This window comes from Macrobrachium nipponense, chromosome 24, assembly GCF_015104395.2.
Source record: "Macrobrachium nipponense isolate FS-2020 chromosome 24, ASM1510439v2, whole genome shotgun sequence".
Classification (NCBI taxonomy): domain Eukaryota; kingdom Metazoa; phylum Arthropoda; class Malacostraca; order Decapoda; family Palaemonidae; genus Macrobrachium; species Macrobrachium nipponense.
Genome location: NC_061091.1, coordinates 32,268,863 through 32,282,571, shown reverse-complemented (window position 1 = coordinate 32,282,571; position 13,709 = coordinate 32,268,863). Strand labels below are relative to the sequence as shown.

Below are 13,709 nucleotides of genomic sequence, written 5' to 3'. Positions count from 1 at the left end.
AGTGGTCTCCATATGAAATTTTGTTTTCTGGACATGCAAGTTCAGGGCGCTCACATCCAAAACCGGCCTCCAGCCCCCTGATGACTGGGAACTACAAAAATGGCGATTGTTGTAAAAGCCTGGAGGAAAATCCCCACCCTTTTTTTTTCTATCTGTTCTATCGCTTCTTTGAGAACAAGCGCTTCCACTTCTGCGGCTAGCGCCAGAAATTTGTCTGAGCCCGGAGAGTATGCCTGGAATGGAATTGGCACAGGTGAGAGCGAGGGAGGTGAAACGAGAGGAATACGATAGCCGAACTTTGAGTACTGCACTACCCAGGCTTCTGCTCCTCTGTTTTCCCATTCCTCCCAAAACAGAGCCAGCCTGGCTCCCACTGGTGCATGAAGAACCGAGCTTTCATTTGGAAGGTTTGTTAACCTGGCCGAGGCCTTAGACTGAGGTCGCAAATTCGATTTCGGCCGAAAGAAGCGCTTGGGTTTTCTCCCTCGAAAGGCGCTTGGGCCAGAGGAGAAACCGAAGGAACAGTCTCCACAGGAGCTTTAGGTCTCTTAGTAGACTGTGCCAGTAAATCCGAAGTAGATTTCTTATCTAGCGCAGACACATTGACAACACTACATCGTCTGGAAAGAGGTTATCTTTCACAAAAGGAGCAAACAAGAGAGCAGACTTCTGTTGGGACGTAACCCTTTTAGAAGCAAAGGAGCACCAACGTTGCCTTTTCTTAAGGGTACCAAAGGCGATGAGCGAAGCTAACTCATCACATCCATCCCTAATGGATTTGTCCGCACAGGACAGAACACCAATCCAATCCTCCGCTAACTCCTGGGAAAGAGAAGGACAGTCTTCGATCTTGGCCGCTAAAGCGCCAATAGTCCAATCACGGAAGCTAAAGACTTCCAAAAGTTTAAATTGATTCTTTACAACCCCGTGGTCCAACTCAGGCGCTGTAAAGAAAACTTTCGCTGCGGCAAAAGCAGGTCTTCTAGAGGAGTCAATTAAACTGGAGAAGTCTCCCTGGGAGGAAGCAGAAACTCCCAGAGAAGGAGCTTCCCCAGTTACATAAAACCTATAACCTCTTACGAAGCAACTTACGAGGGAGGGTAAGCAAAAAGAGCCTTCCCTAAGTCTCTTTTCATAGACTATCCATTTCTCCGTCTCTTTCAACGAATGTCTAACCGCTTTAGATAGAACAAGTTTGGGAGGAGAGGGTCTGAAGTTTTCCTCCTCATCAAAAAGTCGAAGTTGGGGAGCGCGGAGCCGCTTTCTCAAAATAATCTGGATAAGATACCAGAAGAAATCTAAGGAGACGTGAATAACACGAGAGGTGATGTGAATCCTCCTCCTCTACTTCTTCTTCATTCTCCGATACCGCCGCCAGAAGTAGACGGAACTACAAACCGGATATGAAGGTTTCGAACCACACCCTTGGACTCATTCAATCCCAGTTGGTTAACATCTCTAACTGCTTGCGCAAAGGCGCCAGAGACGAATCAAAAACAGTTAACGTAGGCTTGGAAGGAGCCTAAATGTTCAGCAGGAGGCGGAAAACGACTTGCCTCGGCCCTCCTCGGAGCCGCCGAAATTCGAGGCGAAACAGGCGCATCAGGCGTAACAGACGAAATATAAGGCCTAACAAAGAAACACCCTTAGAAATAGCGCTAGCTACAGCGCTAAAAAACCACAATCTCTACTAGTAGATGGAGCCGAAAAAGGCACAGATTGAGGCGAACGAACGAGCCGCTAACGGCCGAGGCGCAACCCTACTCTCAGGCTCTATACCGCTTGACTGGAGGGGAGGAGGCGAAGAATCGGCCTGCGCCTGAACGCCTCTTTAAGGGAGCGAAACGACGGGGCGAATAATCGCCAAGAGGCGCCGTGCGACCGGAGACGAATCGCTTGAATCATTTGAAAGGCGTCTGACCGCCAACACCTTTCCAACGCTTAACCGAGCCCTGTTGAGGCGCAACAGGCTCAACAAGAGAGGCCGCCTGTCTGTGGGCAAATCCCGATCGACCCTCCCTTGGGACTTCGGTATGTCTTCTCCCCGGTGCGGGGGAGCTGGACAGTGACCTTTGTCTAGGAGACGTGTCAGGACAGACAGACGCCACCCTCAACTACACTCTTACCTGAGGCCGCTTTCTCCAAAAACGTCTTAACTGAATTACCAAGTTGCAAAACCGTATTCGCTAGTACCGAAAATTTTCTGATCTAACCCTCGATTCCAGACTGGCAATGGTGTCGGAAGAAACTACACGGGAAGCCGGAGAAAGAGAAGAATGGGATTAGTAGGAGGAATAGGAGGTGTAGTTAAAGGAGACATAACAATTTGAGGAGAAAACAGAAGGAACAGATGCATCGCACGACGAAGCAGAGCTAAGTCTACTTTCCCTAAGCGCTGCTTTTCTAATTCTGTCTTTAGCTAATTTCTCCGAGTATGAACTAAAAAACTCCATTGAGAATCAGTCCAATCACTACACTCGTTACATGTTCGATCTGCTTGAACAAACCTGTCCCTACACTTAACACATTTAGTGTGAGAATCATACTCTAGCTTGGATAATCTAGTTTTACATCCTGAGATGCAAAACCTAACTCCCGACGGACTAGAATCCGACATGGCAACGCCTAAATAAAAAGCAAAATAACAACAACGCCAAAAAGAGTACTTCACCAATTCCGAAGATCAAATCCACAAGAAAAAAGCGAAGCAAAGTTATCCAACCGCACACCCGACACCGATGTTACCGGACGCCGGCAGGAAAAGAATTGGATTCACCTGGGCAGTTGTACCTGGTTCTCCCGCGAGTGGAGGGAGATGACGTCATCACCACCAGTGTTGGCAAACGCCGATCGCGCTAAATTTGAATTTAGTATCCTGCCGCTCGTGGAAATCACGGCTCTATAATTGTTCGGTAAGACACTACAATAAAACTAAAGATTGGAGGGCCTTATTCATGGAGATTGCAGGTTTCATTTTCAGAAAGGCCGAAGATTTCACGTAGTATCGAGCTCGAAAAGAGAGAACGAGGAGAAGGAGGAGCCGCCGGACTAAGAGAGTCCTCCGAACTCGTTGTAGTAACAAGGAGGCTAAGATCATTTATAATTTGAGAGTCCCTCATTGCAGGAAGCTCGTCATCAGACAAATCGTCCAAACCTCGATCAGACGAAGGAGAAAGCTCTCGTTTGGAGGAAGAGTCTTTCCAAGACCTCCTACGATCTGAAGGAGAGGAGCTTCTGTTTGAAGGTATAAATTCCAGAAATGAGTCTCGACTCCTGCCCTCAAATGGCTCCTTGACTCTTGAAACTCCTGGCTCCTGAGTCTCCTGATCCTGCCATGGTCCTGGCCTCCATTGACTCTGACTCCTGCTCCTGACCTCCTGGCTCCTGACTCCTGACTCCTGACTCTGACTCCTGCCTCCTGACTCCTGGCTCCTGCCTCCGACTCCTGACTCCGACTCCTGCTCCTGACTCCTGACTCCTGACTCCGACTCCTGACTCGACTCTGACTCATGCCTCTTGACTCCGACTCCTGCCTATGCCTCCTGGCTCTTGGCCTCCTGGCCTCTGGGTGACTCCTCACTCCTGGCTCTTGGCTCCTGCCTCCTGGGTGACTCTCACTCCTGGCTCTTGGCTACCTGCCTCTGGGTGACTCCTCACTCCTGGCCGGTGCCAGACGCCTGATCGGTTCACTCTGTAAGGTTGACTCCACGTTCTTACAAGAAGCCTCACCTCGAGTAGGAGCATCGATCCTGGCGGCAGATACCTCCATACGTCTGGAGGACCTTTTGTTTTTTATAGGAAGGGAAGAGTCTTTCCTTCTAGGAGGCTCCTTAGAAAGCACTCCTACAAAGACGAAATCTGCTCCTGCATAGCAATCATAAACCTCTTAGTAAACCATCCTCTTTATCCTCTTCGGGAGGAGGGGAAGGAGGAGGGGAAGAGTCCATAGCCTCCACCTCCTGACTCCTTCTAACTCTGGGTGACAGAATGGCTCTTCTTGCCTTCTTAACTCCCGAAGGAGACTCCTCAGGGAAGTTTTCCGGGCTCGAGTCAATCGCCGGAGCCTTCCAGCTCCTCTTCAGTGGTCGCGAGCGATCTGAATCCCTCCAATCACGTCTAGGAGACGAAGATCCCGACGAAGAAAAACACTCATGCAGGACGCTTTTACAATAGCGATCCCTGGCAGTCTGGGGTGTCACAGAAACCACCGAAGGGACACCTGATCGGTGGGGATTCTCCACAACTTCCTTTCGGTTTTCGACATTCCTTCTCCTCTGGGCATGTGAGCTTGGAAGAGGTCTAGACCTAGGAGCGTTGCGGAGCCGACCAGATGCCCCTCCACTACACTGGGGGACACTCATATCACTGTCCACTGAAAAATCACTAGCCTACCTTGCAGGGCAGCCATTTGTTTTCCATTAACTTGAAGGCCGCTTTTAGATCAGCAAGTTCTTTCGCTGAATCTACAGGTTCTGCAATAGGAGAAGGGGCTGCTGAACAAATTAAGGAAGAAGTAGCAATACTTACCCTTGTGGAAGATCCCAAGCTAGGAATTGGTTCATTAGATCTCGAACTACTCAAACTTCTAGAAGAAGCCTTCCTCACTCTTTCTCTTTCTAACTTTTTCAAATAATTAGTTAGATTCTTCCATTCATTCTCACTCAAATTCTCACATTCCTTGCAAGTATTAGTGAAAGAACATTCATACTCCTTGCAACCCTTGCATACAGTGTGAGGGTCTACCGAAGCTTTCGGCAACCTCACCTTACAGCCTACATTCACACAACGTCTCACAACCATTCCAGTGTCAGACATTTTTAAAGAAAATCCAAAATCAAGTCCACAAAACAGTCCACAAAAGCGTATGCCAATCCAACAATCCAGATACGTCACCAAAAGTCAGTCAAGAAGATCAATTGCCGGTGAAAGAAGAAAAACCAATCGAGAGGAACCAACAAACAATGTTGACGGTCGGACGACAGAAGAATTCTGATTAGAAAACGGGAATGGTTCCTAGTCCTGCCACCCAGGGCAGGGCGGTAGATCACCTGACCTACCGGTAGCGTGTGCCGCGAAATTTGAAATTCTGTCGGGGACGACGGAGTCTATAGCTAAGTATATATCTGGCAGGGAAGTTGAATGTATAAAAATAAGGATTGGAGATCGACCACCTTCGATCTCTATCAAAGAGAGTGAAGGAGAAGTCTTCCTCGAAGGAAAGCTTCAATGGTGAACAGAATAACGAAGACGATAGTTCAAGCCAAACTGGATGTTCCCGTCCGTTCTTCTCTATTCCAGGTTGGTCGCCCTACTGTGAGATAGTCTTCTTTCAGCAGCAGTCTTCTTCCCAATGCTAGAAATTACCAGGAATTCGAGCATAGGCGAGGTTCCCGATTATCGTGGTAACAATTATCGGGGATTCTCGTCTCCTCACTTTGGACCGTGGTCTCGCCTAAGTGTTTGGAGATCGTAAAAAACTTGAAAACACTGAATGCGCTAGAAATTCCATAGAATTCTAAGCACTCTGCGAAACCCCCATCGAATTCGTCAAACGATATCGGCTGGTGGTCCTCTCGATTCCCGTAGAAATCGAGGATGGGGCAGGATCCCTCCTCAACGACCGGGGCTTACGTCAGGTAGGACCCGAAGGTCCCCCCTGTAGCGCAGTCCCCAACGTGGGATCCTACAGAGAAATCTCTGTAGGATCCCTCCCCTTTCCCTCGTAGCTGTAAGGAGAGAGAAGGGAATGGGGGAGGAATTGGATACTCACTCGCCTTTCCAGTGGAACTAGCAGTTGGAGAAGAGTAGGAGCAGCCATCGCCTTGCAGCGATGGCCTCTCAGAGTCTGGGAAAACGTATCGTCAGGAGAAAACGTTTTCCTAAGGAGGGTTACAAACTCACCCTGTAGGTAAGGGTCTGCCGCCACTGTGAACGTCGTCTGGGTGGGGCTGATCGACACCTGACAGGAGAGAGCCGATACTGTCCTCCGACTCATTCCAGTCCTCATCGAGTCGAAACCTCAGGAGGACCGAAGGAGTATTTAAATACGGTGTCCGAAGACACGTAGAAACGCCGCTGTCGCAGTAGAGGAGGTGGAAGTAGCTTGTTCGACTGGCCAGATCTGAGAGCCTTCTTATCCGGAGACGAGAGACTCTGTTCAAGACAGAATCGGCAAGCTCCGATCGCGGCAGACCCACTGTCGGTTTGGGTTCCCTCTCGGGCCCCAAAACGACTCGAGCCGAGACGTGGGCTCTGCTGGTGGGAGCGGCGATCCTTCCCCGAGGTCGTTGCGCTGACGAATCAGCTTCATAACCTCAACAAAATTCCTCTGGATCTCGGAAGTCATAGCATCTTGCAGAGTAGGACCGTCAAGCCCCTCGAACAAGAGCATTCCGAGAACCTCCCCCTTAAGGAGGAGGAACTGCGATAGACCCCTCTCGGATTCCTCCTGCCACTTGCGCGTACGTCCTGGTCGGTCCGAAGATCGAACCTGATACTTACGGCGTCGTGACGGGATCGTGCGGGGCATGCCCCTCACGATCACCCCGCTGTGCCTCGCTCTTCCTGGTGCAAACCGAGGAAGTTGCAGGCACGGGAGAGGAAGACATGACGCTCCTCTTTCACTCGCTGGCAGAACCAGCGGGCTTGGAGGGCTGCAGGCGATCGCCAACTTGCAGGCCTAGTCGAGCCGTTTCCCAGGGAAACGGCTGGACCGAGAACAGCGGCCCCGATCTCGTGTGCAGAGGAGCTGCTGCTGGTCCCCCTATCCGCCCGGTCCCTGTGGGAGCGGCGGTCAGGAGACCTGCAGAGACCACTGTCGCGGTGAGACCGGTGCGTGTCCTCGCGGCGCGTCATACCGCTGGTACCAGCCGAGGCTGGCACCAACGATCGAGAGGGGGGAACCTTTTCCCAGCCTCAGCCCGTGGCTGGTCAGACAGTCACGTCTACCAGGGTTACCAGCTGGTCGCTGCGAGAGCGGCCGCTGGCCTGGCGAGAATCCCATGAGCGGCTCTCACCAGCTTCTGCTCCGTGCCACGGTCCTGGCGCCGAGCGAACTCTGGCGCCAAAATTTGGCTATACGCTCTCCCGCGGGAGATCGTATACTTGGAACTTCTAGCGAACGAGAGACCAAGCCGGAACCTGGCGTAGCGGCAGCGCCGCAAACACCAGGCGAGGAAGTACCGGTGGTAGTCGGTACGCCTCTGGTCCCCGTCTTCTTCTTCCTTGCGGAAGGGGAGACGGGCCCTTCCTGTTCCCTAAAGAGCAGGAAGACCGGCAGAAGAACCCCCCCGTCCCACGGGAGTGGAACGAGCCCTTAGAAGTTCCTGAAGGAGCCTTCTTAGGGGGGAACCCGGGTTACCAGCTGGTCGCTGGCCTGGCGAGAGTCACCTGAGCGGCTCTCACCAGCCTTCTGCTCCGTGCCGCGGTCTTGGCGCCGAGCGAACTCTGGCGCCGAAACTTTGGCTGCACGGTCTCCCGAGGGAGAGCGTACACTTGGGATCTCTCGCGAACGAAAGACCGAGCCGGAACCTGGCGTAGCGGCATCACCACTAGCACCAGGCGAGGAAGTACCAGCGCTAACCGGTACTCCTCTGGTCGCCGTCTATCTCTTCCTTACGGAAGGGGAGACGGGCCCCGCTCCCGAAGGAGCAGGAGGACCAGCAGAAGGACCCCCCATCCCACCGGGGTGGGACAGGCCCTTAGAAGTTCCCGAAGGAGACTTCTTAGGGGGGAGGCAGCCTTCTTCTTCTTCGGCTTATGGGCCTTAGAAGTCGAAGGGGAAGAGGCAGCAGCAGACGATGAAGACGAAGATGACACCTTCCTCTTCTTCTTCCTCTTCCTCGTCAGGTCCTCCATCCAGGCCGGAGCCGGGGCTATTGCCGAAGCAACACGGCCCGACTGCACCTGTCCGGAAGGACCTGGGAGTGGGGAAGATACACACACCGTGGGCAGGACCAGCATGGACAGGCGCAGGAACGAGGAGCGACAGGTACAACAACCAGCTCAGGAGCAGCAGGAACAGCGGCAGCGGTAGACCCAGAAGGGACAGCCAAGCCAGCAGCGGGAACCACATCAGCGGCAGGTATGGCAGGCCCAGCCATCGCCTCATAGAATCATCGGCAGCCAGCGGGAACCTGGGTACTGGCGGCCGGTCCAGGGGCGAGCTGCTGGAACAGCGGAAGTCTGGGGCAGGCAACACGAAGAACACAGGCGGCAGCGGCATACCCCCCCTTGGTACGGCGGCGACCAGCCCTAGTAGCGGCAGACAGCGTCACCGACACAGCATGGGGAGTGTAGACCAGGCGGGGGGGAGCAGCACAAGCGGCCGTGGAGGTAGTAGTGGAGACTGCCCCAGACCTTGCTAGACGCTGCAGCAGCCCGTGGATGCTAGGCACGCCCTGCCGCCGCAGTGGTCCATACCTGTCCAAGGTCGTCTCCCACGGATGTAGCACCTGCCGAAGCACAGATAGATTAGTAAGAGGGGTTCTCTCACGCACGGGGGGAAGACATGCCCCACCCCGAACGCAAGGAAGACCCCAAATACAAAATACAACGAGGAAGCTGAGCAGGGGGCAGGAAAGAAGACGAAGAATCGGATACCAAGGGAGTCGCGGGAGAGCTTTCCGACGACTTCCTGGCAGACCTTCGCTTCCCCTACCCCCGCACAGCAGTGAAAAGTAATATGAAAATGAAACAGAATACTGCACTTGCGATTCACTTCATAGAACTTAAAGGGGAAAAGATCAATTCCCGGGTAAGAGCGGAAACTTGATCCATAATAATATGATGCTATCATAAAATATATATGAAAATGAAACAGAATACTGCACTTGCGATTTCACTTTCACAGAAAATAAATCGTAAGGATCAATTCCCAGGTAAGAGCGGAAATTGATCCAAATTAAAATTGATGCAAATAAATAAATGAAAATGAAAAGAATACTCCAATTGCGAATCCACTTTCATTGCATTCTATCATACAAAATAAGAGGCTCGTGCCGAGCGCAATCACGCTCTCGGCAACGAACGCACAGGGCAAAAATATAATGAAAAAAGTACTTACATTTTTCAATTACACACTTTCGCCCAAAATACATGACTCGGCGCGAGCGCGCCCGCCCTCGGCACCGAGACATAATTCAAGGGTTCAATTCATGAAAAGAGAGGAAATCGCCGCATCTAAGGCGATAGCTCCATAATTAAGTAATGAAATGAAAACAGTGTACTTACAGTTTCATTTTCAAGTCAAACAAACAAACCACAATATAAACAAAGCATACGACGATGAAGCGGGCAGAGAGAGATGACGAACACGTCCTTCACACCCGCGGCCGAAAGGAAAAGTGATTTGTTTACCTCCCAGTCGCGCGCGCTTACGACCGTTCCAGCTGCCGCTAGCTACTTCCTATTGTTAAAGGACCGATGGTTTGTATTACGTATCGGAACATAGGGAGAAGCCACACTCGGAATAACCACCGGAGCACCAAACGCCAACATTGTGCAGGTGGAGAAAAGCAATTTGTGCAGCACATAAAAGTGCCTCCACGGACAGGCTACAAACTGTGGAACCAATGGGAGCCGAAGAAGGAAATTACCAGCTACCCTAACGAAAGGAGGCCTAGGGCACAAACGGTACTAACGTTGGTGCAGACGAACCACCAACTGTCGTAGCAACCGCAATAACCGCGGTAGGCACGTTACGTCTCAAACCCAGAAAGCATGAAATGTTAACCGAAGAGGGAAGATTACCAGCTACCCTAGTGAAAGGAGAGCTGATGACACAACAGGTACTGATACACTCAACGATATCCACACAAGTCGCCAACTGCCATAGCACCCACAAGAACCGCGGCGGACATAGCACGTCTCAAACCCAGTAAGGAAGAAAATACAGTTGCAGAAAAAACTCCGCAACCGCCTGCAAGGCCTCCAGACTAGCAGCCTGAAAACTACAGGACCCATGGAAGGTGCTAAGAAGACAGCTCCATCAAATGTACACCACCCCTGAACTCCTTACTCGTCTGTATCTGACGTAAATTTACATCAACCTCAGAACTTAAACCTTGAGGGGGAAGGGGGAAATCTGCTGCCAACACTGCCTGCTCTGCACGGGGAGGGCAGATCCTACCTTCAAGGCTTGCAGGTCTCCATGACCCCAGTTAGGGCTGGTTCTGGAGCAAGTAAGGGGGCTGAGAAAGAGCGGTTAGCATCACTTACACTACTACTATTACTACCACTATCCTTACTTGTAGTTAGCTTATTAATTAAATTAGAAATAAGATAGACATGCTGGATGACAATCTGTCTTCTAAATAGCTCTGACTCTAGCGTTTCCTTATCTATTGCTTGTGTTTCTACACCTGCCTTACGCTAGCTCTTAGAAGTTAGAGATTTCCCATATTTTAAGTAATGCTCCATTTGTTCTAACAACCAATCTCTACACTCCTCACACCTCTGTCTGATGCTGCACTGAACCTTCCTACAAGTAATACAAAAGGAAATGTCTGTAATGTTTGAGGGTACTCATCCTCCACTTGCATGTAGAGCAGGACCGATGAGCTCAGACATTTCCCCAAGCAGCTTGCTCGGAAGGCGCAGCAGACGAAGCAGACGTAGAGGCGTTGGCTGACGGCGTTTCTTTATGTAGCTTGTCCATCTCAAGTCTAGTCCAAACCAGGTCAATACCAGGAGAAATTCCAAATCAACCAAAAAACCGAGCAAAAACCAGGAGCATAGTTGTAATAAAATGCCAAAGTCGTAATCCAGAATTCCAAGGTCAAATATGTAGATACATATGTGGGGGTCAGGCTAAAGACCAAAAAAGTTTGCAGGACACATCCTAACAGCACTGTGAACAGAAAACAATTGAGGAGGCAGGCCTCTGGCAGCCAGTATTTGTAGCAGCATTGCCAACAAAAACAAAGATAACTCATTTGGCTAAATTTTACCTGCAGCATTGGTAGTGCTGACAGTTTAAATTATCCACTTTGCAGGTAAATTTGTGGGGATATAGTTCGGGCTGGCCAGTGACCAGGGCTAATTCAGGTGTTCAGGGAGTATATTGCAATATCAAGGTTTGCATGTTCGCCAATATTACATACATTCTGGCTCTAACGTTGAGTGTGCTACCAAATCGTGTTTCACTAGTACTATAAAAGCAATCACTCTGTGAGAACGCAGGAGGAAAAGAACACTTTACATTAATACACAATTCATATTGTAAAATTTACTGAAAACACTACAAATTAACTAGAAAAATTTAGTTACCGATGGTTCTTAAGACTTACTAGTATATCTGTAGCACTGCTTGAATGCTGTATTTACAAGACAAAATCATAAACAATTATGGTTCAACAGCCCAATATCTATAGCACTGCTTAAATACTGTATTTAAACACAGTCATAAACAATTAAGGTTAAAAAGTCCAACTTACCCATAAAACAAAGCAATAGTGCTGTCCTGATAACAGCTGCATGCAAGAAAAAAATCATTATAGAAACAACTCCTTAGGTCCATAAATATATTTTGAAACCATATCAAGCAGAAAATCATACAAAATTAACCCTTAATGGACGGACTGATCTTATGCGCCATCGATTTGGAAAAAATCGGGTGGGAAGAGGTGCCAATACTTTTATAGCCCATATTTTTACTTATTGCAACTTTTATACTGACTAAGATCACAAGTGTAGGCATCTCAGGATTTCAGTAGTGCTTGTGACTTGAAGGAGGAATGTTCTGCATCTCTCTCTCTCTCATGATGTCTTTTTGTAAATTTTCTCGTAAATACTATACCAAGGAGTTGCTGTTGTTTTTTGTTCTTGTCTTTTACAATAGTATGTCATTGTAAATGTAATTTTACAAAGAAAATTGCAAAGAAATATTATAGAAAACATGTAAAAGTAAAAAAAAAAGTTACTGAATCTTCGTTCTTGGTAAATTTACGTAAATATTTTTCAACAAATATGCTAAAAATTTGTTACTGCTCTTATTTCTTATCTGTTTTGATATTGTGTGAGCAGTAATTATAATTTTACAAAGTAAAATAAATTTATTTATTATAAAAATCATATATGGTAGTAAAAATGACATTTTTATAATAATATAAAGTTTCACTTATACTTACCCGGTGGTTACATATAGCTGTCGTCTCCTGACGTCACGGCAGAATTTGAAATTCCTTCGCTAGTAGCGCTAATGGTTTGACAGGTGATCCCTATACTCCGCCCTCTACCGGGTACCGGGAACCATTCCAACCATAAATCAGAAGTTTCATGCCTACCTGTCCATATAGAGGGGGAGGAGGGCGGGCTTCGTTATGTAACCACCGGGTAAGTATAAGTGACTTTATATTATTATAAAAAATGTCATTTTCACTTTATATAACTTACCCGGTGGTTACATTTAGCTGATTGACACATTTAGGTGGTGGGACAATGGCAGCTAAAATAACAACTGTTGGAATTATCCGAAGATATAGGTTCCTTACCTTTAAAGACCGCTGACTCAGTGGTTACTGCCTCTGTAGTCTGCTGGCCTATATTGTACCGACAGGATATATGGATCCGTGCGTCGGACACAATAATAAGTACTTGCCGTTGAGGACGTGACCGTAACGGACAAGACTATAATGCCCCTGCTCAGGGCGCAGTACAAATCACCACAAAATACAATGAAAAACGAGGGATCACCACAACCGTTTAAGAAATACACCAGACATTAAAAGACTGAAAGATACTCAAAAAACTCCCTGTATCTTCAGACAACCTTAAAAATACAAAAACATAATCAAGGATAAAAGTTAGTGAGGATGGGATACATCCTTCTCTCCCTCACCCAATACCGTGTCAGTCACAATGAATGGTCCCAATGTACTGCAATTTTCATATGTGGTTTGCAAATCTGTCAGATAATGAGATGCGAAGACAGAATTGCTTCTCCAATATGTAGATTTAATAATGTCTTTCAAAGACAAATTACGTCTAAAGGCCATAGACGTAGACACTGCTCTAATTTCATGAGCTTTGACTTTTAAAACACTTTGATATCTGAGTCCTGACATTGTCCGTGTGCCTCAGAAATCAAAATTCCTTAAAAGAAGGAGAGCGCATTTTTAGAAAGAGGACGAGAAGGATCTTTCACTGAACACCACAGGTTATCACTCTTACCTCTTATACCTTTGGTCCTTTGCACATAATGTCTAAGTGCTCTCACTGGACAGAGAGACATTCAGGCTCATTAGGCCCACTAACTCCGAAATGTTCTTATAGAGAGAACGAGGCCAAGGACGTGAGGGATTTTCATTCTTAGCCAAAAAACCCCAGCATTGATGAGCAAATGGCATTGCCTTAGCGAATCCAACTCTCTTATCAATAGCATGCAGCTCACTGATTCTTCTAGCTGATGCTAAAGCACAAAGAAAAGGGTCTTCCTGGTCAGATCTCGAAAAGAACTAGAGGAGATCGGTTCGAATCTATCTGACATCAGCCATTTAAGAACTACATCCAGGTTCCAAGCTACTGTTCTTGACTCCTTTGTCTTGGTCGTATCAAAGGAACGAATCAGGTCTGAGAGGTCTTGATTATTAGAAATGTCTAATCCTCGATGTCTGAACACAGAAGACAACATAGCTCTATAACCCTAATCGTCGGGTAGAAAGCTTCTTCTTCTCACGAAGAAAAAGAAGGAAGTTAGCTAACTGAGCTAT

At 48.3% G+C, this 13,709-nt stretch overlaps 1 protein-coding gene across 1 annotated transcript in view; it reads right to left on the bottom strand.

Moving 5' to 3' along the window:
• Positions 1-11,518, bottom strand: part of LOC135202667 (BSD domain-containing protein 1-like) — a 122,110-nt gene extending 110,592 nt beyond the window's left edge. The window contains exon 1 of the mRNA XM_064232157.1: positions 11,436-11,518. Within this exon, the coding sequence (XP_064088227.1) occupies positions 11,436-11,518 (83 nt within the window). The remainder of the gene's footprint in view (positions 1-11,435) is intronic.
• Between the last annotated feature and the right edge of the window lie 2,191 nt (positions 11,519-13,709).